The sequence below is a fragment of the Heliconius melpomene genome, chromosome 1 (assembly GCF_056956725.1).
Source record: "Heliconius melpomene rosina isolate 202511_hmr_F chromosome 1, ASM5695672v1, whole genome shotgun sequence".
In the NCBI taxonomy this organism is placed as follows: domain Eukaryota; kingdom Metazoa; phylum Arthropoda; class Insecta; order Lepidoptera; family Nymphalidae; genus Heliconius; species Heliconius melpomene.
The window spans coordinates 4,108,505-4,134,207 of record NC_140389.1 but is presented as its reverse complement, the minus strand read 5'-3'; the positions used below and the strand labels follow the sequence as shown (position 1 = coordinate 4,134,207).

At 32.2% G+C, this 25,703-nt stretch overlaps 3 protein-coding genes across 5 annotated transcripts; 1 reads left to right on the top strand and 2 right to left on the bottom strand.

Annotated features, from left to right (window-relative positions):
* Positions 1-1,171: 1,171 nt before the first annotated feature.
* On the bottom strand, positions 1,172-10,261 carry LOC146540998 (thioredoxin-2-like). Its single transcript, XM_085192132.1, has 3 exons — positions 10,102-10,261; positions 5,513-5,694; positions 1,172-1,778 (listed from the first exon to the last, which is right to left on the bottom strand). Exons 1-3 carry the CDS (start codon positions 10,232-10,234, stop codon positions 1,629-1,631), a joined length of 465 nt encoding a protein of 154 aa, XP_085048258.1. The 5' UTR covers positions 10,235-10,261; the 3' UTR covers positions 1,172-1,628.
* Positions 10,262-10,813: 552 nt separating this feature from the next.
* On the top strand, positions 10,814-22,186 carry LOC146540997 (prostamide/prostaglandin F synthase-like). Of its 2 annotated transcripts, none has more exons than XM_085192110.1 (7): positions 10,814-11,025; positions 12,747-12,842; positions 13,131-13,239; positions 19,066-19,194; positions 20,278-20,411; positions 20,943-21,014; positions 21,322-22,186. In XM_085192110.1, the coding sequence occupies exons 1-7, from the start codon at positions 10,966-10,968 to the stop codon at positions 21,337-21,339; spliced, it is 618 nt and encodes a 205-aa protein (XP_085048236.1). In that variant the 5' UTR covers positions 10,814-10,965; the 3' UTR covers positions 21,340-22,186. The 2 variants fall into 2 exon arrangements, with proteins under 2 accessions (XP_085048236.1, XP_085048246.1); XM_085192120.1 differs by having other exon boundaries at positions 10,951-11,025; positions 21,326-22,186.
* On the bottom strand, positions 21,396-24,344 carry LOC146540996 (ommochrome-binding protein-like). Of its 2 annotated transcripts, none has more exons than XM_085192098.1 (2): positions 24,220-24,344; positions 21,396-23,351 (listed from the first exon to the last, which is right to left on the bottom strand). In XM_085192098.1, exon 2 carries the CDS (start codon positions 23,342-23,344, stop codon positions 22,412-22,414), a length of 933 nt encoding a protein of 310 aa, XP_085048224.1. In that variant the 5' UTR covers positions 23,345-23,351; positions 24,220-24,344; the 3' UTR covers positions 21,396-22,411. The 2 variants fall into 2 exon arrangements, with proteins under 2 accessions (XP_085048224.1, XP_085048217.1); XM_085192091.1 differs by lacking the exon at positions 24,220-24,344 and adding an exon at positions 23,577-23,729.
* Between the last annotated feature and the right edge of the window lie 1,359 nt (positions 24,345-25,703).

Sequence of the window (25,703 nt, the reverse complement as noted above, 5' to 3'; positions counted from 1 at the left end):
TATAAAATGCAATTTTATTTATCAGAAATTATATTTTATTTATACCATAATAATAATTATTTGAGTATTCTTAGCATTTATATAATTATAACGTCCGAACATATTAGGTATGTTCGTTTGAAGAAACGAAAAGCAACCTAGTCTAAAATTACCACTTGCTGCACAAAAAACAGGAAAATTTTAATATATTTTAATAAAGCCAGCTTCAGAACAAGGTAGTATAAAAATATATTGCTTAATAATATATATTTAATATTTATAATTATTAATATCAATGAGAATTAGTTAAGATTAAACAAGTAATATTATAAAGAAGTGTTGAAGCGAAAGATAGTGAATTTATTCATAAATTACTGAGGGATTTGGGGAATTGAGAACAATTATAAAAAAACAGCTTCACGAGCCGAGATTTGAAAATATTAAATATAACATTTCCTCGAGTGGTAATCGAACCCACAATCTGTAGCGTATTCAGTCATATGTTTGTGCGCCTGCGCCACAATTGTATATTACTTTAGTAATATAAATAGGTACTGCTATACTTTATTGAATAGGCGCAAATGTAAATCCTAATATAAATAATTTATTTTGTTCGAAGAAAATTGTATCATTTCTGTAAAAATAATTTATCTTACAAGTCATTCTTCAATGTGTCATCTTGGTTATAGATTTATTATATCGTTAATTAATCTATGATTATATTTTTTTGGTTTAACTTATTAATTAAGAAAAAAATACCATTATTGATATTTTTGTGTTATTTCCCTTCAATTGAAGCTGTTGGCATAAAGTGCGACTACAAGCGCGATGGTTATAGGTTCGATCGATCTCCATTTGGACAAATATTTTTGTAATATGGCAAAGACAAGGCATACAAACGTAGGGGTCACCTGATGTGACACGACCCAGTGTAACACAAGAGCAGCTCCAGCCTTGCCTTTAAGGTGGAGGGAGATAAAGCTCTCTTTAAAGGTACATTTACATTAATTTCATTTCCCTGCTCTGGTAAGCAAAATGAGGAGATTGAGTCCAACCAAAGAATATTAGATTTCGACTGTTTTTACTTATTTACAAATCACACCTAAAAACCTAATAAAGATCTCATTGTCACGCTCACATTTCTATACTAAAAAACATCAAGAAAATAAAAAAAAGGAAAAAAAAACAACAATTTAAATAATACATTTTATTGAAGCAACAATACTTTGTAACATACATAGTAATAATATAAATGGGAAAAGTGAAACAGTGAGGCAGTAGGCCAGTACTTGTGCATCCGCTACGTGTTACTAAAATACAAAAATCACATAACATACATATTATTTAAGACACTTTACGGCCGTTATATAAAAATATTCGATTGCTCCTTGCCAACATTTCATATATAAATTAAAAAAAAATCGAAATCGAACCTGCACTAACCGCCATACAATAAAAGCCCAATGGTGTCAAGAAAATCCTTTTTAAGAGAAATTACAGTAGAAAACGAGATTCAAATAATCATTTACGCTCTTTTTATTATGCTTTAAATATTATAAATACATTTTTTTTATGAATAATATACGAAAATACACGTAAAGCAAGTTATTTCCTTTGCCTCATCTGTTACATATACATTGTTTATTTTTTTACTTTAGTTTCAACACGGTGTTCTTTAGTTTGTCGTAGTTGGCTCCAGAGAACTCTTCAAGTTTCTTAGAGCTTTTCACGAAGACGAACGTTGGCATCGCGCTTACGTTGTACTCGGTGGCGATGTCCTCGCACTCATCTACATCGACCTGAAATAAAAAAAAGAAATTAAAAAAAAATTAAAACAAAATAAATTTTTAATCAATATAGGTTATTGAAGGCCAGTCGTAGCGCAGGAGCACAATCGACTGTAATGCGACAGTGGGTTCGATACCCACCCGAGGAAATTTAATATTCATTATTTTCATGTCTCGTAGAAAGCGAGCAATAAAGTTATTCTAAAATTATATAGATTTACATATTATGTAAATTATTTTATTCACATAACTACATTTACTTATGTTTCGCTTAATCTTAGAAAAACAAGTATTTAACTGATAAGAAACTAATGAGTACCTGCACGTATTAGATGCATATTAACCGTAAAGTTGTATAATTGACGCTATCGTTTTATAATATTTTATACAGTATATGTGGTGGTTGTAGGTTCAATGGGCGTTAATTAAAACTCGACGTACCCAAAATGAGCATAATTGTCTTTTTTAAATAATTTTCATATACTTATTATCTCTTTATTTTTAATATCCACATAAATAAAACAAAAAATTAAAAGTTAGTAAACAAATTAAGCCACATATACTATAAGCATAGTACACGTGAGATCATATGACAGCGGCCTTCAGGAGGCGGAACGCTAGACGGAAGTAATCACGTGACTTAAGCGTTAGACACAGTTCTGATTCATTTTTATTTACAATCCTAGATTGCGGGATAAATGAATCAATTTTTTTCCCAAATTTATGAGCTTTTGCAATAGTTATGTAGAATGTTACTTAATTCCTTACACTAAATAAAGAATATTTTTAATTTTTTTTTTGCTTTACGCTATGTCCCGCACAACAGGATAGGCGGAGGGAACCTAGTAAGTTAGTGTTAAGATTCTCTATTCCTATTAAGACACTTACTTTTCCCATATTCCGCGCAATTCCGACAACCCTTTGTGTCCCTGCGCTACGACAGTCTCAACTAGACATAGACAATTTATAAAAGTATTTTGTAAAAAAATATATAAAGCTTTTGAGCTAACATTAAAATAAATTAATCATAAAGCATTAAAATTATATTTTTAAAACATAATCATCGATTTTAAAATATAATAACTAAACGATGACCAAATCTAAGTGAGCCCCGCCAATGATTCACTTCTTTAAGTGTTCATTATAACGTAGATAGCAAGTGCACTCGAGTGTCAGATTACATACACTGTAGTACTACGCATAATAAATTGTAGGTAACTCGTAAGGACTTTACGTATTGTACAGTACGTTTTATTAAATTAACTTAAATTTAGTAAATTTTTTTTGAGTTTAATTTTTATCATATACCAACACACATAGCAAGGTGTAGTGTAGTAAGACATTCCGTTCCCATTAAGACATTTTCGTGTACTATTTTCTGCCGAATACTTCAGGCAGTGCGTGTTGAGTGACGGAAATCAAAGACGAGCTTTACTTTTATTATGAGAGCGAGGAAATGAAAATATTAAACAACGTTAAGTGGGAATCGAACCCAAAACGTATCGTGTCCACATTCGCACGACCTGTGCCTCTGTGCCACGACTGGCCTTGATATTATAATATTCTAGTTAGTCGTTTTTAATTGTATAAAATAGTTTTACTAGGGGCAATTTATATGTTGGACAAATGAACAATAGTACGGTGTACCCATGAATTAACATATGTAGTTTCATTCATATTTATTTGACAATATAAATATTGCACCTTAAAATAACTAAATATCGCTGACAGAAGAGACTACTAGAAAAAAAGGTGACAATCTTTGAATATCTGAACATATTTTTAGGAATTGTGGCTTAGAAATTAAGAATAATGGTGATAAAGCCATTTTTAAAACAATAAATAAATCAATTTATCTGTTTAGGAGCTACGATGTAACAGATACAAACATACACCCATACACACATCCTATACATATACATACGTCAAACTTACATCACCGTCTATTTTCGAATTGGTGAAGAAATGTGAAAAAGTATTAGATGTAAGTACTCGTATATTATTAGGCATTAAATGCCAAAATATTTTTATAAGTGCAATAAAAAATATTTGAGCACATAGTCATATTCTATATTTAGATTCATTTTAAAAATGCAGGTTTTAAAAATGAAAATTATGCAAAACGTCGTGCACATTTTTGAATGACTTTAGGACGCAGGTAGAAAACCCAATCCTATTAATGCAAGATGTATATAATTATTTAGATGTATTCGGTTAACTCTGAAAATTGTATTTCGTGTTTTGACAACATTCACCTAGTGGATGCCTTAGGCTTAGGGTATCTAGCACCAAAGGAATCTAAATCACTATATTACTTAAGATATTTATTGACATTACGTGTTAACAGGGGAAAATGTATATAAGATAGTTCCTTCAAAATAACTAAGTCCTTATTGTATTTGAGCTTCACGCTGTACCCGGAACATAGCAGGGTATACAGTGGGAGCTTGGGAACCTTGGGAACTTTATCTTCCACTTTCTACCGAATTGTCGAGGCATTGCGGTTTGAGTAACGGAACTCAACCCCGCGTTTTGTCTAGTTACCAGAGCCGCGCTTTGTTTCGGAATCGAACCCTCAAACGTTGCGTTTACAGCCCGCACGCTTGCGACTGAAACTATATGTATATATAAATATGTTTAATGTTTGACTGTATGTATGTATATAAGGAGACAGACCGCATTCTAGTAATAATGAACAAATCACATTCTGATCTCTGGCCTAGAAATAGACAAAATTGACAGATTTCTGCACATTTGGAAAAAGTCCAATAATTCGTAAGTAAATATTTCTTTGAATTTTGTGGTAGTGAATATTTTCAGTCTTATTTTTATTGTGATGATTAATCGTTTGACTATAATATTTAATGACAACCTATTAACTAAGTTATGCAAATTGTTTAAAAATACGCTCCAACTAAAGCTTTTTTTCTTTAGGTAGCAATAAAGCGCACTAAGGATAACTAAATAATAACGCAAAAGAAAAAAGATATATATAAAAGATCCTCCAATATCAAGCAATAGTAAGTAGGTAAAATAATTAGATGAAACACCTATTCCGTGAATCGTTGGACCATTCCCAAATCACAAAAGGAATTCCCAATTGCAACGATGACGTCACAATACCAAACCAACCAATCTTACAGCCTATGAATATAAGAAATCTATACTTATCTATACTTATTATTATACAAATTCCAAATGATTAATGCTTAAGTTGTGACTCAATAATATTTTTTCTCTAACTACGATTCGAGGCCAAGGTTTCAAATTGTAATAAGACGACTAAGATCTGCAGAATAGTTACAAACGAATGATATCCGTTGACCTTCTACCCTTGCCAATATTATTTTTGTATTTTTGTAATTCAAAATCTTCTAACTTACAAATAATTGTCGAAACTAAACTTAACAAATCATTATTTTTAGTGTTTTTCATTATACTAGGGCGTATTTTCTTTTGGAAAGATTTATAAACTTTGAAAACTATTGTATATAGTCAAATGTTTAATTTCTTATAAGATTATGCATATATTTAATTAACAATTAATAACAAATAAGTGCGACATAATAGATTTAGGATCTCTCTTACGCGCCCAGACAAGCGATGACTGGATGTTGTAATGCAGGATATGAGAGCCAATAACCTAACCACTCACGATTCTGAAGAAAATGAAGTAAAGTTAGTGGCAAGGCCGATCCGAGGCCGAGATACTGTCAGACAGAAGATGAACAAAAAAAACACTATACCTTAAGTACAACAATGGAGTCCGCCATCTCATTGGCAAGTTCCTCTAGCTTGGGACCGATCATCTTGCAAGGGCCGCACCAGGTCGCCATAAAGTCGATCACGACCAGCTTCTCACCAGCCTCAGAAAGCCTGTTCTTGAGGTCATCGGAGTCCTTGATGTGAATTGCCATTTTGAAGTTAGCTGAAAAATGTTTTATATCTAAATATACATGTGTACCTTCATGCGGTATCCCACATATAGTGGGGTTCGGAGAGGGAACCTAATGTTAAGACAATTTCGACAAATATTTTCGACGCACCGCCCTTTGGCCGCAATTTTCAAGTAAATATGTGTTAAGTGTATCGTTAATCCAATAATTAATCGGCTATGTCAATCACTTAAGAGCACACCAGCGAGGCTCTTGCTAGTCGGATGTCAGTCGCCGTGGCCGAAAACGGCTGGGATATATGTATAATAATAATAATAATAATAATATAATAGACCGAGGATATAACAATGAATCGATCCTGCGAACGGGAATCGCACCCACAACCCCCTATCGCAATTGCGGTAAGGTAAAATTGTATTTTGCCAATAAAAAGGCAATAATGATAATTATATTCACAACACATGCCATGTTTTCTATTGGAATTATTATCATGATACTTCACGAGTTTATCATTAATATAGTGTTTGACAATGGATAAAATAAGTATAGTGTATCATTGTTAATTTTTATCTATATACTAGCGAACCCGGACGCGGCTACGCCTGCTTCAACTATAAGAATATTTATTAAATATATTCATGAAATTATTTTCAATTTTTATATACATATATTAGAAAAAGACATATTATTAGAAAAAAAACGTAAGTACGTAAACGTAACGTAAAAAGTAACTAAACGTTAGGTATTCTTAATAATAAAAAAAGTACCTAAAGTTTACCGTGCGTGCGTACATAGATATCGACTCTATGAAATAACTAAACATTTCTCTCTATTGAATAGGATAATTTTAGCGGGCAATATCAAATAAAATAAGAAGAGAACCAAAGTGTAGTTTAAATTAATTATAAACAGTAAATAATAACATAAAAATTAACAATAGTTCGAGAATGTATGAAAATTTATAAAACCGTCAACGTCATCTGCCTGTTCGCGTAGGTCATACTATGCCGCCCGTAGGCTAGGTCATTTCGAATCAGTGACATCTCCTTAATTATTTATTAGTATGTTTTACAGTAAACTATAATTTCAATCTAGATAAAATGCTAAAAGTGACTATTATATTTATATTCATAAGGATGAATATCAAAATGTCGCGGTAGCGGTTGCGTAGCGACGCGACGGTTGTTATTAACATGGCAGAATAAATTGCATGTCAAATTAGAAAGTACTTTAAAATATATTAGTATATATGTGTAATGTAATGTTATATAGCCTATAGCACTTCTGAAGAATGCAGCTTTCATACAAAACAAAAACAATGTAAATCGGACCAGTAGATTCAGAGATCTTAGCGTTCAAACAAACAAACAAACAAACAAACAAACAAACAAACAAACTCTTCCGCTTTATTATATTAGTATAGATATAAAATCGAAAGGTCTGTCACTCATCACGAAATCTCAGAAACTACATGTGCTAGGAATCCGAAATTTTGCATAGGAGTTATTTCTAGGACGTAGGTGCTCGCTAAGACGAGAATTTGCAATATTCGACTTCTAAGGGGTTGTTTTTGGGGTCGAAAGTTTGTATGAAACTTCGTTACTACAAATGCTAGGAGTCTCAAATTTTGCATAGACGTCACTAGGACGTAGTCATGGAGACAAAAATTAATAATAACATAGTTCACGCGGGTGAAACCGCGAGCGGGCCACCAGTATTACATATATTTCACCTGCAGCTTCGCCCGCGTGGCGTAATAAAAATTACAAAGAGAAGGTAGTGCTAGCTCAAAGACAACATGTTTCGACAATGTGTGACAATAAAAAATTGTTATTCTGATTACGAGAATTGACTGACTACCTTTAAATCGACTTCTTTACGTATTTATAGTGTTTGCAGTTTTCACCAATCGACTATAGTCAAACAATATTTGTAGAGAAAAATATGTTGATTTTGTAAAGCTATCCTAGCGCAGGTTTTGAATTAGGTAATGCACTTGGGGGTGGTCAATGATGGATACAATTCCGTTACGGTATCTTAAACCTCTGATATTTAATATTGGAGTTACACTCTGTATATATGATTTGATCATTTGTTTACCTTTTTAAATAAAAAGATAAATCAAGTGGGTAATTCGATAATAAATAGATTGTTAAAAAAAACTCGACATAACATCATAAAAGGAAGTGGTACGTAATACCGCATCAGGGCGACGTAATACAAACATTCATTTGAGTGATATTGATTATAAATATGATTATGCTGGACCATTCTAAGTGACATTGCATGGCATATCAATTTTTCCTTACTTATTAATGACTTATTATTTTAAATATGTCCCTAGTTATTTCAAATTATATGTATAACATTAGTTATTAGTATAGTTATGCTATGGAATATAGTGTAAGAGAACCAACCATTCATAAATATAAACATTCATACATTAAATTATAATTTCAATTTCAACTATCCACTTATATAGTGAGCACAGTAGATATTCGAATTTACATAATATTTAAAACGCATATACATTATGCTAAATATAGATAATAAAAAAATACTAGGTAATACCTAGTAGGTAAAAAAATGTTCTGTAGATAGATAAATATTTAGTCGGCCTTACAATTTTAAAATTTATAATTTTTGCATTTTATTTTAATATAGATAACATATCTATAATTATACCCACATTAACATATTATTGTGGTGTAAGTAGTGATAATTTTGAGAGTGAATTTGAAAATAAGCTTCAAGTAGTGGTCATGGTGCAGTTTCATTGTGAATGCGACAGTTGTGGGTTTGATTTCCTCACAGTCGTAAAAAGACACAAGTTCCACCTAACAACATGAAGTCTCTAAAATCAGGCAGAAAGTGGGTAACAGAGTGCCTTAACACTGATTTCCCTCTGCTTATGTTTAGTCTGTTTCTTTAATTCTGCCTATTTTGCTCAAAAAATTACTTTTAATAATAAGAAAAGAATTGTATTGCAAAAAAAGTGTGGGGTGCTTTTTAGGTAATCTATTGACATCATGCATTCCACCCTTTTTTTATAAGCATAAGTGACTAATTTTATTTTGATTAGTGTAAATGTAGATTTCTAAATGTTAAATTAAAAAAACTTCAGATCTTTTATTTATCTAGCTTTATAAATGAAAATACTATCAATCCACAAATACATCAACAATCTATTTATATTATGTGCTTCATTGTATGCATTCAATTACTTTGTGACTAAGGCACATTAATTGACGGCACTTACAAAGTGTTTCACCTACAGTTCGTAAAATAGGTTAATAGATATTCATCTATTGCACTTTACTGAAATAATTAATGGGCTGCAGCATTACATTACTCCACATGCAATCTTGAAAATTGGGCAGAAACTGGGGAATAATAGTCTTAACATTAAGTTCCTCGACCCCCCCACTGCTGCAAAACTGAATATCTTGTTGCCAGAACAGCAAATAAAATAATTGACTCTCCCAATGGGAATCAAAGTCACAATCATTGTGTTATAGTCACACTCACATACTGTGTCACTGCACCAGACAAGCTTCAATAGGATTATTTATCTGTAACTATTTTAAAACAGTTCAAGTTACACACAGCACATAGCAAAAATTCTAATTTGAACTTTAAATTAACAATGTGATAATTGTTAGCAAAAATTGACATGGGCTAAATTATATTCAATTTTACCCTCAATATTTATCAAATCTATCTTTCTGAATATAAAACTGTATGTATTTTATTTACTTAGCCTTACACACTTTGTACATTTTTTTTATTAATCAGTGTTTAAAAAAAATCACTCAGTATAATGAGTACAAATTATAAATAATCAAATTTTTGTTATAGAATATTCCCTTTAATTAAATATTTTTTCATTATATATCTATGTGATATTATACATTAAAACTGTATTTATATTTTTTGTTGGGAACCATTAAAAACAAAAAACATCAATATCTTCTAGAAAAATCTTAGTTGAATTTATATTAAAAAATCAAGTTAGAATTAAAATTTTATGAATACATAAGCAGTAGCAATTTAAACCTATTAAGAAATAAGAGCACTTTGGCAATTACCTCATACTGTTTGTCGTTAACTATAAACGTCAATGAGTCATGATAAAACTCTAGAATCTAAACTATTATAATCAACCAAGGAAATAAAAGAAGTTCTTGTTGTTATCATTCTTATAAACAGGGGTATAGGTTTTCTCAAATAATACTTAAATCATTATAAACGACGCAATAAAATGTTCAAGCGTCATAGAAAAAGGATGTTAACAAAAAATCGATGTAATTTCCAAGATCGAAGCGACAAGGTCAACCATAAGAATAAATGAATAAATATTATGTTTTATGTGCGTTGTTTAATTTATAATGTAATTGTTGTACTTTAATATTAATTTGGTACTATTTAAATAAACTTACCTGCGAAAATTACAAGTGTAAACGCTGAAAACCGGCACGACACGCGGTAGTTGACAGAAACCACTAAAAGCAAAAACGCTTGGGAAACCTTGGGCTGTCGCAGAAAAATTAAATATTGTCTATGTCTTAACATACAGATAGATTATAATAAAGTCTTTATGGATACGGTATCTAGTTCTGACCTAATGAATGAAATAAGACAAACAAATAAATTGAATAAACATAAATGAATTAAATGAAAAAATAACATGATATTTACTGTTCTATTCTTAATTATGGCATTCCTAAAGTGGCAGTTAAGCATCATGATATTATTTATCTTAGTTCTCTTCTTTTTAAAAAAAAGATGAATAGTAAAAAGCAACTATAAAAATATAACAATGCTTGTTAGATACAAAACTCAGTAAAAGGTGAACGTCTTATAGTTTAATTTAATTAAAAATAAAATTGTTTAATTGTGAGAACTTTTAAATTACTTCTTTGGTTGTGCTGCCATCTGCTTATCAGCAACCAAATCTATGTACGTCCTGTATAGCGCAGTTATTTAACACTTTAATTTTCTATACAAATTTCTAAATACTTATTGTTTTATCAACAATTGATTAATAATATATTGAAAATCAATTTACTAAGTATAATAATTTCACTTAAATTTTCCTTTAAACAAAACGTCATGCATATGTCACTGTCAAAAAAGTTTGTTATGCTTTTTCCGCAACCGGTTTTTCACAGCTTGTGACAGTTATATATAAATAAGAAAAATTATTGTATCTTGAACGGTGCGCGGTATAAGACGTTATTGGCTAGAAATTTCATTATATTAAGAAATTATTGGCAAAGAATTTGGCTGCTAAAATAAATATAATGACGCTGGATTTATCTGCCCTTGGTTCTCATAAAGTAAAAAGCATTCCTAGTGGTGAGGTAAATATAAAATACACAAATAATTTATTGTAGTACTTTTTATTATTCATTTAGTATTAAACAAAAGAAAAGTATATAAATAATGTAAATTAATAAATAACAAAATGAAAATAACCCCGTAGTGTAATCGCGTTATTTTATTGCGAAATAATATCTATATGATGACCTATAAACCTATGAAGCTTGAAGTTTAAATAAGCGAGAAGTAATTGTAACATAGTTCAATGTACTAACTATAGATTGCAATTGCAATAATGCTTCATTACTTATTCTTCTATAAATACTATCTGTATAACGTATATTGTTACTGTATGATTAAATACTTTGTTTAAATTTTTTAATTCTTAGTTTATATAATAAATATATTTAAACATTTTATAATCAATGTTAACTTTTAATCACAATTACCAATTAAGTTTTTATAATTGATAATTTATCTTTACATTTTTTCTGCATATAGTAGGATAGCTCTCATCTTACTCTGCTATATGCAGAAAAAAAGTGTGGAAATAAAAGCAGTGTTAAGACACATCATTCTCTGCTTTTTCCCTTGTCATGTATTAATGGGGGAAATGACAAGGTAATTGTCAAATGTGGAGACCAAACTTACAATACATTACATTTACAATAAGATGTAATTAAAAAGTATTATTAGATTTTATTTATTTCATTATTGATAATCCATAAGAAATAACAATATTTTTTCGACAATGAGATAACAGCCAGTGTAATATTAGGTCATATCAGATATTGATACTGCTTTATCATAATATTATCATAGGTATATGAGTTTACTATTATGAACAAAAATAGTAAAGGAAACTTCTAGACAAATTTATAAAAATATATATATTTTTTTGTAATATGATATTGAATTTGATTTGTATTTATTTTTTGTATAAAGTAAAGTAACTTATTTTGTTTACTTTTATTTTAATTATATTTATTTTTCATATAAACCATTGCCTACTATGCTGTCTGTGTGTGGGATACATTGTGAAGCCGAAAATATTTTGTATATCATTGACGCAATTATTTCTTGTTTCTTTAAAAAAAGCAAGTTTTTTTTAATAGAAATAATAACTATAAAAAATTATGAAATATTATATATAAAATTAGGTAAGACTTTATATAGCAGTGGAACAACAATATCTGATATCAAACTAACTCTGACTATAAATAAGCAGAGAACGAAATGACTTAACACTAGGTTTACTCTCTATAATGTTGATATTAATTATGCAATAACCATATATAATATTAAGAAATTATTAGAATGACTAATAGGAAAATGAAATGACACTATTTTTTTAATGAAACTTCTATATGTAATCTGATAAATTATTTTGTAAAATTACGATTAGTTTTAATTACGATTGTTTTTAAATATAAAAATCGCGTGCGCTATGTTCCACTTATTAGATTTATGCTTAAAGGCGAAAAAGCGAAGGTAATGTCTATTATAAACACAACTTTTTCTTACTTTTTTAAAAATTTTTTTTAGCTTCAACTGTATTCTGTATGTTGCCGCATAGGCAGAATGAACCTAGGAACTTAGTTTTATGATACTCCGTTCTATTAAGACACTTCCGTCCCCCACTTTCACTGGGCTTAGTTGGTGAAATGATATCTAGGTAATTGGGTATATTGGAAAACAGCACCGTGTATGTCACTTTCTGCTATTATTCCGATAGACGACTAACGTTATATTTCGTTTACAGGCCGTAGAGCTAAAGAGTTTTTGGCAAGAACAGAATGTTGCGATCGTATTCTTCCGCCGTTGGGGGTGCATGTTCTGTAGATTGTGGGCAAAAGAGGTAAGATCTTCTCCATATAAGTACATATATGTTTTGGTAAATTCTACTCCATATTTATTTACAGTCTACCATATCACGTCGCTATTATGGCGGTAATCTTTTAAATTCAAGTCATGGTCAAGAAGATTTCAAAGTATGCAATGTATTCAATTTGATCCAGACTTAAGTACTTTCCAAAAAGCAATTATACTGGAAAACTATGTAGTTTTCTATCTCGTCAGAGAAGTACCACTATTTTCCCTTTCTATAACCAAGACTATGAACATGACAATTGATAATTTATTCCAGTTAAGTGAAATTGCTCCAGTTCTTAAGAAGAATAACATAAGGCTCGTGGGTGTTGGTGTTGAAGAAGTCGGTTCCAAAGATTTTATTGATGGGAAGTTCTTCGATGGTGGTAAGGACTAAAACACGATTTGAAATATTCTTAAACTTCTATTTCACATAAACAGTTAATTCTCATATAAACAGTCCTGCTGCGTTTAAATTTTTATACATTTTCTAAAAAAAAATTTTTTTACTGTGGAACTTTGACAAATATTTCATCAAATGAAAATTCTGAGCAATTATTATCTTTGTATTGCGGAAATTTTGTCAAAGCCTGTTACAAAGTTGAAACAAGCGTGCAATCGGCCACCTTCAATTCTTTGTACGTTTTATTTAAATATTATTTTTAATTATACGAGCGGGAATCGAACACACAACCGGCGCGTTTACAATCGCACGCATTGCCGCCGTGCTACGACGGCTTAGTACATATTTCTAGAATCATTGTTGTTAGTTAATTTAACATTCTAAGTGGAAAAACGTTTTTCCTTCTATGACTAATAGACCGAGTTTATTATGTAACAAACGCGTTAGAAATAGGAACGAGCAACGTAGCGTAATATTTTATATTTATATAGACATTGTTTATTGAGACGTAGTTAACGGGTTCGATTACACGTGCTGTAATTTTACTAATATGATATATTTTTTCTTTAATTGCAATATATAGAAACTAATATTGTAGCATTTATTTTAATTCTAAAATAAAAAAATCTCTTTTTAGTATAAAAAGACGATGGAGTTGCTGGCATATTTGTTTCTATTAGAACTCATAAAGAGATTAGTTCAAAAAAATAAAAATGTTGTGTACAGCTAAGTTTATTCTCCCCTTATAGTAATTGAGAAATGAATTTTAACTTAAAAAAGAATATCATAATAGTGCAGCAAATGGTAGATAAGTATTTAAGTAATAATATCACTTGTCTAAAAAGTCACGTTTCAAACTTGGTTATAATTATAATATATTTAATGTTCATTAATTGGTCGTTGTTTACTAACGTTTTTTTCTAAATTTTACCTTAATTTGCTACCGTTCCTCCATCTATTGCGAAATGATGCCTGTCTGTCCTACCACTCATTTTTAAATAAAATTATTATGACAACTCAACCAAGATGTTCATCTCCATGCATACTTGTCTATCAGTAAAAAATCAGTCGAATTGATAACCTCCTTTTCTCGTAGAAGTCGGTTAAAAATACAATAGACATATAAAGTAGAATCTTATTACTCACAATGTATTCGCTGTAAAAACATAACTCTGTTGCATTTAATAATATGATAAGTTTATTTACTTTCTTAATATTTATGGTAAATGATTCATACATACTTCATGGTCGCAAAGACTCGGAGATGTCTATTGTTAGTTAACTGGTTTAATGACGATTTAACGCTAATCAACAGCTCTGAGTGCTATTGACAGAGTTAGAATATTTAATACGCAAGCGCAGTTGAAAAATGTTTCACTTGCTTTATCGTTTCTGTCTGTTTAGTATAGACCGTGTATTATTTCAGTATATCATTTATTATATTATTGTTGATTGTTTTATTTAAGAAAGTTTTTAAAACGTTATCGAGTATCGAATTTAAGATATAAATAGATATAAGGTATAAATAGATACTCGATGATATTTAACTTTTTAAATAAAGAAAAAATAATAATGAAACATATTTTGTAAATAACAGTAGACATTTATTGTTTTTTCGAGGTTGATGAAGTGTTGACATTTTCTTGAAACTGGTCAGCTTCGATCAAAGCTGGTCAGACTGCAATTTAAATGTATATAAATATAGTCAAAGTCAAAGTCAAAATATTTTTATTCCATAAAAATGCTTAACATTTACTTGGACATGTCAAAAAAGTAAAAAAGTGAAAAATATACCTACAATAATAAAAATAAACACCTGAGACTACGCAATTAATACAGCGAAACCTAAACGTGTGCGCTTTTAAATAACACATTAATGTTATATTGCTTATTTTTCTTCTTCATATTCACGAGTTTCTTTAATTTTAAATAAAATCAGCTTTACGCTGTATCCCGCACAAAGCAGAGTAGGCAGAGGGAACCTAGTGTTAACGCACTCCGTTCCCTACTTTTCGCCGAATCTCTGGAAATCTACAGAAAGACAGATTTTTTAAACAACAATGTGAGAATATAACGTAAATTACATGACATTTATATTTATCTCGATAATTTATGTATAATTAAATAATTATAGTCTATGATTCATTCAGAGGGAGTCCAGACTAATATCTGTCCGATATTGGTTTGTGGGCATACGGGTACGCGACCCCGGATCCTCGAGCCGCCACTCTTATATCCTCATCCAGTCCGTAAGAATGGTGTCCCCCCCCTCTCCTCCTTCCTTAGCTCCCTCCTTCCTTTTCCTATCCTACCCTTCTATTTTCCTCTCCCTTCGGTTTTCCCCACACAGGGGTTTGGAGGTCAGACGGCAGTCGCTCCACGAAAACCAAAAACAGCCACAATATGGAACGAACCAACAACAGACTGGGTACGGCTAGGGCGTCGCCGCGAAACGACGCGCAGGCACATCGCCCTACACCTGCGACAAGTGGGCGAGGGCTACCGTGTCAAGTACGGGCACGGTTAAAGACGCAAGTACCCAGAAGGAAACTCCGCTTTGCAACGTGGAATATTGGCTCTCTAACCGGACGATGCAGGGAACTCGCAGATGTACTCATGAGACGTCGGGTCCAGTGTGCTTTCCTCCAGGAAACTCGCTGGAAGGGCAATAAGTCCCGTAACATCGGACAGGGTTACCGGCTTATATACACTGGGTCACCTTCGGGTAGAAACGGTGTAGCGGTAGTGCTATCTGAAGAGCTACAGAATGGGCTCCTTGAAGTTGACCGTCGCTCCGACCGCTTGATGCGAGTGAGGGTACTGATTGAGGGCGTTATCACAAACTTAATCAGTGCCTATGCTCCCCAGGCGGGATGTAGCGCGGCCGAAAAGGAGACATTCTGGGAGCAGTATGAAGGGGTGCTACTTGCTGTGCCGTCTACCGAAGTGGTCTTAGTTGGGGGGGACTTGAACGGGCACGTCGGTAAGGCTGCTGAGCCGTATGAACGTGTTCACGGGGGTTTTGGGCACGGTCTTCGCAATACAGAGGGAGAAAACATTCTGAGAACCTGTATTGCGTCTGATCTGGCCGTCGTGAATACGTTCTTCCAAAAGAATTCTCAGCACCTTATCACGTATAAGAGCGGGTCCCACTCAACTCAAATAGACTACTTATTGACCAGACGGTGTCATATGGGCAGGGTAACTAACTGTAAGGTCATTCCAGGCGAAAGCCTAACGGCCCAACATCGTCTTCTTGTCATGGACTTTAACGTCACTCCGAAGAAGAAAGTAGCCGAGAAACGTAGGCCTCGGATCAAGTGGTGGTTGCTGAATGGACCGATGCAGACCGACTTCCTGGCAGAGGTGAAAAGTCACGATATTTCGACGAACACCGAGACTGCTCAGGATGCTTGGGATCGGGCTCAGTCGGCAATCATTGCGGCGGGCAGGCGAGTTCTTGGCCTTTCTAGGGGAGGACGTGTCATCGACAGGGAGACATGGTGGTGGAATGACGAGGTGCAGGAGGTGACTCGTGAAAAGAAGGCTGCCTTTAAGAAGTGGCAGGAATCCAACTCTCCTGAAGACAGACTGGAGTACACAGTAGCTAAACGTGCCTGTAGCCAGAGCCCGCAGTGAAAGTTTGTCACCATTGTATGATAAACTTGAAACTGTGGAGGGGCAGAAGCTCATTTACAAACTGGCACGTTCCCGGGATAAAGTGACGCAAGATATCGCAAAATGTCTTTGCGTCAAAGATTCCCAGGGCACGCTGCTCTGTAGTCATGCCTCTGTGAAGGAGAGGTGGAGAAGCTACTTCCAGGAGTTGCTGAAAACTCAGCACCCATGCAGTCTTCATCACGACCCACCGCCTAACCTCGGACTTATTGCCCCAATAACCCTTGACGAAACACGTAATTGCCTTCGACGCATGAAGAACGGAGAAGCGGTGGGACCTGACGACATTCCGATCGAAGCGTGGAAATCGTTGGGCTCTCTTGGTGTGCTCATGCTTACTGACCTTTTTAACCATATCTTGAACACTGGTAAGATGCCGCATCAGTGGCGGCTTAGCTTCATTACCCCTATTTACAAAGGAAGGGGCAGTGTTCAAGATTGTGGTAGTTATAGGGGCATTAAGCTTATGAGTCATACCATGAAGCTCTTCGAGCGCATGATCGACCTCAGGCTCCGCCGAGAGTGTACTATCTCTGAGTCTCAATATGGATTTCAGCCAGGATCGGGCACCATGGACGCCATTTTCGCCCTCAGAACTTTGATGGAGGCATACAGGGAAAAAAGGAGAGCTCTGCATGTGGTCTTTTTAGATCTGCAGAAGGCCTTTGACTGTGTGCCTCGTCAGTGTATCTGGTGGGCATTGCGATCCAAAGGGATCCCTGAGGCCTATATTGAGATTATCAGAGACATGTACCACGATTCCGCTTCTATGGTTAGGACTGCTGTTGGCGACACTAGACCCTTCCCGATTACGGTAGGGGTTCACCAGGGCTCGGCTCTTAGTCCGTTCTTATTCAATGTAGTGCTCGATACTGTCTCGGCTCACATCCAGGACCAGCCTCCATGGCTGATGATGTATGCCGACGACATAGCACTCATTGCCGAGAACCGACTGACGCTGGAGCGTAAAGTGAACCTCTGGAAGGGTACGCTTGAGAACGGCGGTCTTAAACTAAATGTGTCGAAGACAGAGTACATGGCCTGCGGGAGCCGGGACTCGAGCACCATCCTTATAGGTCCTGAGCCAGCCGTTAAGTCGGAGAAGTTCAGGTACCTTGGATCCGTTATGCACGAGTCTGGAGGCATCGATCACGATGTCCATGGCCGGATAAGCGCTGCCTGGGCCAAATGGCGGGAGGTCACTGGTGTGGTCTGCGACCGCAGAATACCGCCCAAGCTCAAGGGGCTGATATACAAGAGCATCGTCCGACCGGTTCTTTTATACGGCAGCGAATGTTGGCCAGCACTATCTCGGCACACTCAGGAGCTTCACGTCACGGAAATGAAGATGCTGAGGTGGATGTGCGGCGTAACGCGGTCTGACCGCATACGCAACACATTCATTCGAGGTAGTCTTGGGGTCCGTGACGTAGCGGATAAGCTCCAAGAGAGTCGCTTGAGATGGTTTGGCCACGTTACGCGCCGGCCTAAGAACTATGTCGGACGCAAGTGCCTTGCTATACCAGTCCCTGGGGTGCGACCTCCCGGACGCCCAAGGAAGCGCTGGTTGGATGTCGTGATGCAGGACATGAGAGCCAATGGTCTAACCACCGAGGATGCAAAAGATCGTGCAAAGTGGAGTAGGTTGTGTAGGAAGGCAGACCCTGGCAATAGCCGGGATTAATGCCAGGAGGAAGAAGAAGAAGATTCATTCAAAGAGTATATTATAAAGATAGTGTTGAATATTGCTTACAAGTAGAGTATTCTAACACATCATGTGGTAATAATATGTACATTTTTTTTGCTAGGGATTCAAACGCGGCTTCACTCGTTTAAACTTATTTTTATATTATAGCTAAAAGATTATAAAAAGTAAAGTAAAGTATCTATTACCTCCAAGAATATGTGTAGGTTCATTCGTTCATTTTGTTTTTCTGATATGATTAAACAAAATGTGCTATTGGTCCCAAATTCCAGAAATTGATGTCTCCAGAAAGAACAGAAACTAGAAAACCACTCGCAAGGAAACAATATACCCTTAAGTTATAATTGAGAACTAATTTAATTTTCATTCTTTAAAGAAGGAATATAAAAACCATTTTTTTTTAATTCTTTTTCTTTGTTATTTCAGACCTATATTACGTCGAAGATAGATCCACATACCAAGCGTTAGGTTTTAAACGTTTTAACGTGGTCTCTATAATAACATCACTATTTTGGAAACAATCGAGAGAAGCTATTTCCAAAGGACGAAGCATGGGTGAGTTGAATTATTGTACAAAGTAGATTTTCTAGCTTTATAATTGGCTAGAATATTTGTAGTCGAAGACTGCCCGATTGTACAATTCTCCTAAAATAAATGAAAAATTGAGAACGGAGTAATGTAACAATATGTTTATTTCTCTTATATAATAAAAGTATATACTATTTTTAGTTATCTATGCTTGAATCTTAAATTAGGGAGATTTTTTAGCATCACGCTAAATTTATAAATAAAATTTATATTTCTATTTTTTCGCTCTGGTGTTGAGGCAAAGGGCGGCGTTGATTACCGCCACTCAACACGCAATGCCTCTAGAGTTCGGCGAAAGAAGTGTCTTAACACTAGGTTCCCTCGCCTACCCTCCCGGGATACAGCGTGAAACTTCACCTCTTTGAATTGTGGGGATGTATAAAGATATTTACTTATTAAAACGAAATAGTGCTTGCATAAATTCCCCTGTGCATAGGCTTAAATTGTGACATAATTGGCGATGGTTTACAAAATGGCGGCGCTCTAATTTTGGAAATTGGCGGGAAGCTTTTGTGTCATTACGTACAGTTAGCGCCTTCAGAGCGATTACACAATTTACGTATTGCTAAGGTTTTATATTATTGATTGTTTTTAATATATAAAGTACAGTATTTGTATATTATTAGAATTAAAAATTTTGGGGACTTTAGTAGATTATGTTTTTTGTTTTTTTTTGCCGTAATGCAGTAGTAAATCTTAGTGTAGATTGGTGAGAAGTGTGTTCACTTATGAACATTTTTTTTATAGAATACAAAAGATATATTTTGTTATGTACATATTATGTTCCATTTAAACGGTATTTTAATATATTTATCAGATATACTATAAAAATCGTAATATATAGTAGTAACTCATATATATCTAGCATTGTTATAATGATGGAGCTATGAATATTTTAAATTTAATGCTGAATTAATATATTTTTTTATGATTTCTTTTTAAAATTTTATTTAACTGCATTGAACGGTAAAATTGTGTACATTTTCATTTATATTACAATATCTATTAGTATGTACGTATGTAGCTAATTAGTTAGTATTTCTTATATAGGCTTAGGTGGTGATCTAAAAGGGGATTGGGTCCAAACCGGTGGGTTACTATTGGTTGAAAAGGGGGGGAAGCTCCTCCGCCATTTCACACAAACTGGACCGAGTGATCATTTGTCCAATAAAGATATTCTAAAGGTCAGTTTATGTATATAATTTTATTCAATATATTAATAAATTTCTTGTATTTTGTATTCTGTATTTTGATTTTATATATAAAGTATATTATTATAAGTACAGTACGGTCGATTAGTCGTGGCTGATTATCTTGACTTGTAATTTTTTTTTTTCCGAGTGAACAATGTGAAAACATAACTACCTAACCTAACTTCAGCCTAAATGAATGAAATGGAAATTCATCTAAATTATGCTGTGAACAGCATCCAATAAAATACCTCCACAAAAGCTATATTTTTTATATAGTACATATATATTATGTCGCATTTATTTTCCTATTATATTCAAATAGGTGGTAGTGAACTGCAATATTTCCCATATTACCATTAGTTTTTATTTATTGAAAAAAAAAAACGAAACAATAAAGTTAAAAATATATATTTATAAGTATAATTATTAGCATAATGTAACTATGATTTTTTTATAATACTTAACTTCAATAAAGTTTCATATTATGATGACGATTTAATCCAAACTTTTACTATTTTGCAGTTATTCGATTTGGAGAATGAATATAATGCCGAGACAATGGCAAACAAGAAACGCGATGATTTAGAATGCAATGTACGTGTTTTTTTTTATTTTTAATATATTTTTATACAGAGGCAAAGAAAGTGATTGTAAATGCTATGATTCTGAGTTCGATAGCCACTCACGGCATGAGTTATTTAATATTTTCATTTAAAAAGACAAAACGTGGGGTTGAGTTTCCAACTTAAACACACAATGTCTCAAAAATTGAGCGGTGCGTTGGGAACGGAGTGTCTTAACACTAGCTTCCTCCTGCCTACATTGCTATATGTGGGTTACAGTGTAAGCAAAAAAAGTTGAAACAAAATTAATGAAGATATAAATATTTTAAATTTTTCAGACAGAACCAACGTCTTAAACCGTGGAAGGAAAATTTTAAGCATTCTTCTTTAACTCCTATACATACAATATGGGCTGAGAGGCGATGTAAGCAAAGTAAAGTATAGTTATTAGTATATTTTCTCATATTAAATGAATATTATACCTACATTTAAAATAACTTTAATGCTATCTTTATATATGTTTGAGTCTTTTTATATGGTAAAGGCTTATAAAAAAAGGCATATAATTTTTTTTTATAATACACATAATAAAAAAAGTTTATCGACTGTTTGTTTAATATATAAAAAAAAATGTTTAATTGATATACAAATATTATAAACAAAATAAAATTAATATACTCGTATACATATTTCTTATATAGAAATAATTAGAATACAGCAATTATACTTTTATTTTTTTAATGATATATGTTATAAAATGTTATTTTTTGTAATATATTTTGAGACTGAATTCAAAACCAAATAAATATAATTATTATTGGTAAATTATATTGAATCGTTACATGTCATTTACTTTTTATTGTGATATTTGACATGAAGTTTTTTGAGAACTTATTGTAAATTAATTATTCCAAAAAGTTATGCCAAATTTATTTTAAATCTATAATATTGATATTATTGAAATTATATTAAGAGAAATTGATAAAGTAATTATTGTTATAAACATTTTGTCTCATATTCATTAATTGGTTTAAATAATTCATTTATTTACTATGCATTAATATATAAAAGTTGAAAATGATTATTTGATTGCTTATGTTAACATTTGTTAAGTGATTTAACGTTTTCATAATTTTATAAAATATTTAACATAACCATATGTATACGGTTGTTACTATTTTGAATAAAATACATTTTATATTATAGCGAAATTTTATTTCACCAATTTCATATAGATATAAGATTAATATTACAATACTTAATAAGCAAATAAAATTAAGGTTGGCGTAGATTTATCTATAATAAAATTGAGGGCTTCCACGAATAAAGAAAACCCATAGAAAGTCTTCTAACACATTTTTTGTTTTTCATGATTATACTCATGACCTAAAATTATGTTACATAAAAAATATACGAAAATTACAAATGTTATATTATTTTTGTAACATTTTGGTTATATTTCGCGGTCGTTTTATAGCTTTTGTAATTCCGGGACCTTGCTACAAACATTTTACGATGTTTGCCGGTACCTCGCGTCGTAACGCTACATTTATTCGACGTAGGCGACAAATAAAACAATTTTATATTATCCCTATCATAATAAATTATATGATTGTCGCTGTCAAAAACTAATTTGAAAGCCGATCCCTTACCAAATGCGCCAACTTCGGATAATTTGTCATTTTGATAATTAATTTTATATACTCCTCGTGTATAAGGCTGAATGAAGTAGGCATTTTTCATATTATCTGTAGTTAAAAAATATATTTCATCTTCGAACAATGTCACTTTTTTAGCGCCATTTTTAAGTAAATATATCGCATAATTGCTCATAAAATATATATCTCCATGTTTGTCTATAATAAAATCATCTATTTGATACTTAGACAATTCTGGAATATTTTTCGATTTCTTATTATCGTACGTGTGTAAACCTTTTTTCTTGAATTCTGTGTAATATAATTTACTGTCGTATTGCATTTGCCATATTGTTATGTTGTCGAATCCGCGGAGTTTTGTTATATTTGTTTTTGGATTAAGCATGTAAACTCCTTGGGCTCCTGAAGCATAAAGATTTCTCGATGTTTGGTCTACAGCGTAAGCGAAAGTGAAGGTAAGATTTTGTATAAGAGTGAACTTTACGTCGATTAAGTCGAAAGATGCGGTATAATCTCTTGTGTTATTTTGATAATGAAAGTAAAGGACATTAGAAGTTCTATCTATAGCAAGTTGACCAGACAGCTTGTAACCATCGAGTATTCTGTTTCTAATGTAGCACACTTTATTCAGGCACGCGTGGCATGATATCCTTTTTGCATATGAAGAAGTGAGTAGAGCTGATATCAAAAGAATAATATTCATGTTCAATCTGTAATTAATTTAATGAATAAGTTAAATATTAGAAGTATTGTTTTTTAGAAAAAAAAAGTTTTGAACAATAAAAAATGTTTTGTCTATTATCCAAAAATATAAACTAAAGCGCAAGAGTTCAAGAATTACGATCATTAAAAACAACAATTATAAATAGTTGGATGCTAGCGTAATTATAAATATGTATCTACGAAAAGATCTACGTAGAAAGTAAGTACTTTACCTTAAAAGTTGTAAAACAAATAAAATACACTACATTTCTATAAAGAAAAGGGTCAACACATTTTTTTAAATAAATAAAACTAAAAAATGTCAATAAATAATTGTTTCGTCCACGAGTGATTTAACAGAACTAGCGTATAATTTGTTTTCATTACATATTTATTTAACCTCTCGTCCGTACATCGTAAACAAGTGTTATCTATAATATTTAAATTATTATAGAAAAAATAAACATTTCATATTTGTCAATTAAGTTAGGAAATATTAGTGGTTATTTGTAAATTTCAAATTGTAATATTTAGTATATCATATAAAATAGAATATTTAGTATATTTTATAAAATAGATTTGTAGGTTATCAAAACCTATTTATTCGTAAGGTCATTGTGCACGTCGGTTATAAAGTTCAAGGGAATATTCAATTTATGCCTTAATAATTGCTAGAATATTGTAACTAGAAATATTTAGTTAATGAAAATCGTGAAATATTTTATTAGGTTAAATAGGTTTTTATTTTAATCATCAACAGACATTTTTACGCCCATTTCTTCCTCCTGGCTCCCCACCCTGGGTGGGTTAGAAAAATTTTACAAAAAAATAAAATAAAAGGTAGAGGGATATGTTATGTTATGTTATAATCCTTACTTCTGATTAACATGTGGGCAATGTTTGAGGTAGTAACTAGTTCTACACAGATCAGACAAATAACAGAAAGGCAAACACCAACCCTATATAGGTACACCAACTAAAAATATCAAAATCAAATGAAAAGTAAATAAAAAAAATACAATATTTGACATTTGATTAAGCACCAAAAAATCAATAATCAAAGAGCCTCTACCATGTTAATCTAAAATATTAAGACTTTTAATTGAATATATTAGAAATTTAAATTCTTAATTATATCCGGCGTCCGGGATGCGACAGCCAATCCTCCTTTTGAAATCAACAGATTATAAAGGTACGGCAACAATTAAGTCTATAAACTTGATTGTAATTAGATTATAGGAAGGTGTATTTAATCTGTGACTTATCTACTGGAAGATAATTAAATGTGACATGGATTTCGCGAAATTGTATTATGGATTTGTAGAGGCTTTTAATCTATAGATATTTTAAACAGATTCTTTTTTTATTTTTGTAAATACCTAGCTAAGATGACTAATACTATTATAGAATGAAATTAATAAAAAATAAAATATATATATACTAAAGGTATGTTCATAAAAGTTTAAAATATAAAAATCTTATATCTGTAGGCAGATTACGTGGAAAAAGCTGCTTTAAAAGGAAACTACTTTTCAGCTATTTCTGGTCAAATAATCAATATTCTTATGTAGTCTAAGATTTTTGTATAAGAAAGCTCTTTCTAAGCCATTTTACCCAATAATATTAGAGCTAGTGAAAATAATATTTGACGTTGCTACGTGTATTTCGTATAAGTACCTATAGTCTAATTGGCTAAGGTGTTGGGCGGTATCCAAGCATTTTACTTTGATATACTCCTATGATGAAATTTTATTCGGCATTTCAATTTGCTTAGGTAATATTTGAAATATTCTAACTTCACTTCAAAATATTTTTAAGTCAAGAATTTATACGACAATTATATACTCAAAAGAATGAAATGACTTATCTACCTATGCAAACAGTAGAGTACGAATAAATAAAATTTAAATGTCTGTGATTTCTAAATAACCGTTGAATAAATACGTATAAGTATTTACACGATAAACAAAACAATTTTGATTTTTTTGTCTTTTTGTCAGGGTAAGTCTCCGGAACAGTCTATAGACATTTATATTGTTTTTTCAGTTTTTGTCAATTTACCTAGATGACTAATACTGATATAGAATAAAACGAATAATAAAATAAAATATATAATGTGGCTGTATATTTTTTAACATTTGTTAAATAAACGTAATTTTTTAGCAATAGTCATTTTTTAAAGCTTCAATTTTGTTTTAAACATATATATGCCAATTTAAACAAGTACCTTAATTGAACATGAGTATTTCAAAGAGGAAAATGTCCTCCAAGAGAGACGCCCTTGTTCACTTAACGCAAAGTAAAACTTTCAGAATAAAATTAATTGGGACTTCCTCCGGGTCCTTTTTGCTAAAATATTT